This window comes from Camelina sativa, unplaced genomic scaffold (assembly GCF_000633955.1).
Source record: "Camelina sativa cultivar DH55 unplaced genomic scaffold, Cs unpScaffold19103, whole genome shotgun sequence".
NCBI lineage: Eukaryota > Viridiplantae > Streptophyta > Magnoliopsida > Brassicales > Brassicaceae > Camelina > Camelina sativa.
Genome location: NW_010940109.1, coordinates 1 through 287, shown reverse-complemented (window position 1 = coordinate 287; position 287 = coordinate 1). Strand labels below are relative to the sequence as shown.

Here is a 287-nt window from a genome sequence, read left to right as displayed (position 1 = left end):
ATTATAAAAATGAAAACTTACGGTGTGTACTCGACGCGGATGTTACCGGCATCAGTATTAGCGATAACCCGGAAAGCATCACGAGAGAGATTAAGGTCACCGTTGCAAGGCTCCCGGCAGAAATCAACTACCCTCACGTCAACGGTACGACCCGTGCAAGCCCTAGGGAAGTTGTATGTAGCGCCAATGCATCGAACCCTGTACCTCCGACCACAAGCTCGACCTCCTTGGTACAGATTGCTCCTGACTCCAACCACCATCGTCTCACGTTGTGTTCCATAACACGC

The 287-nt window shown here is 50.9% G+C and overlaps 1 protein-coding gene across 1 annotated transcript; it reads right to left on the bottom strand.

The window, feature by feature from the left end:
- Positions 1-10: 10 nt before the first annotated feature.
- On the bottom strand, positions 11-281 carry LOC109132081 (EG45-like domain containing protein 2; the record flags this gene model as incomplete). Its single annotated transcript, XM_019243203.1, has 1 exon — positions 11-281. A coding segment is annotated over one exon (264 nt), but the record flags the coding sequence as incomplete, so codon positions are not given.
- Positions 282-287: the final 6 nt, after the last annotated feature.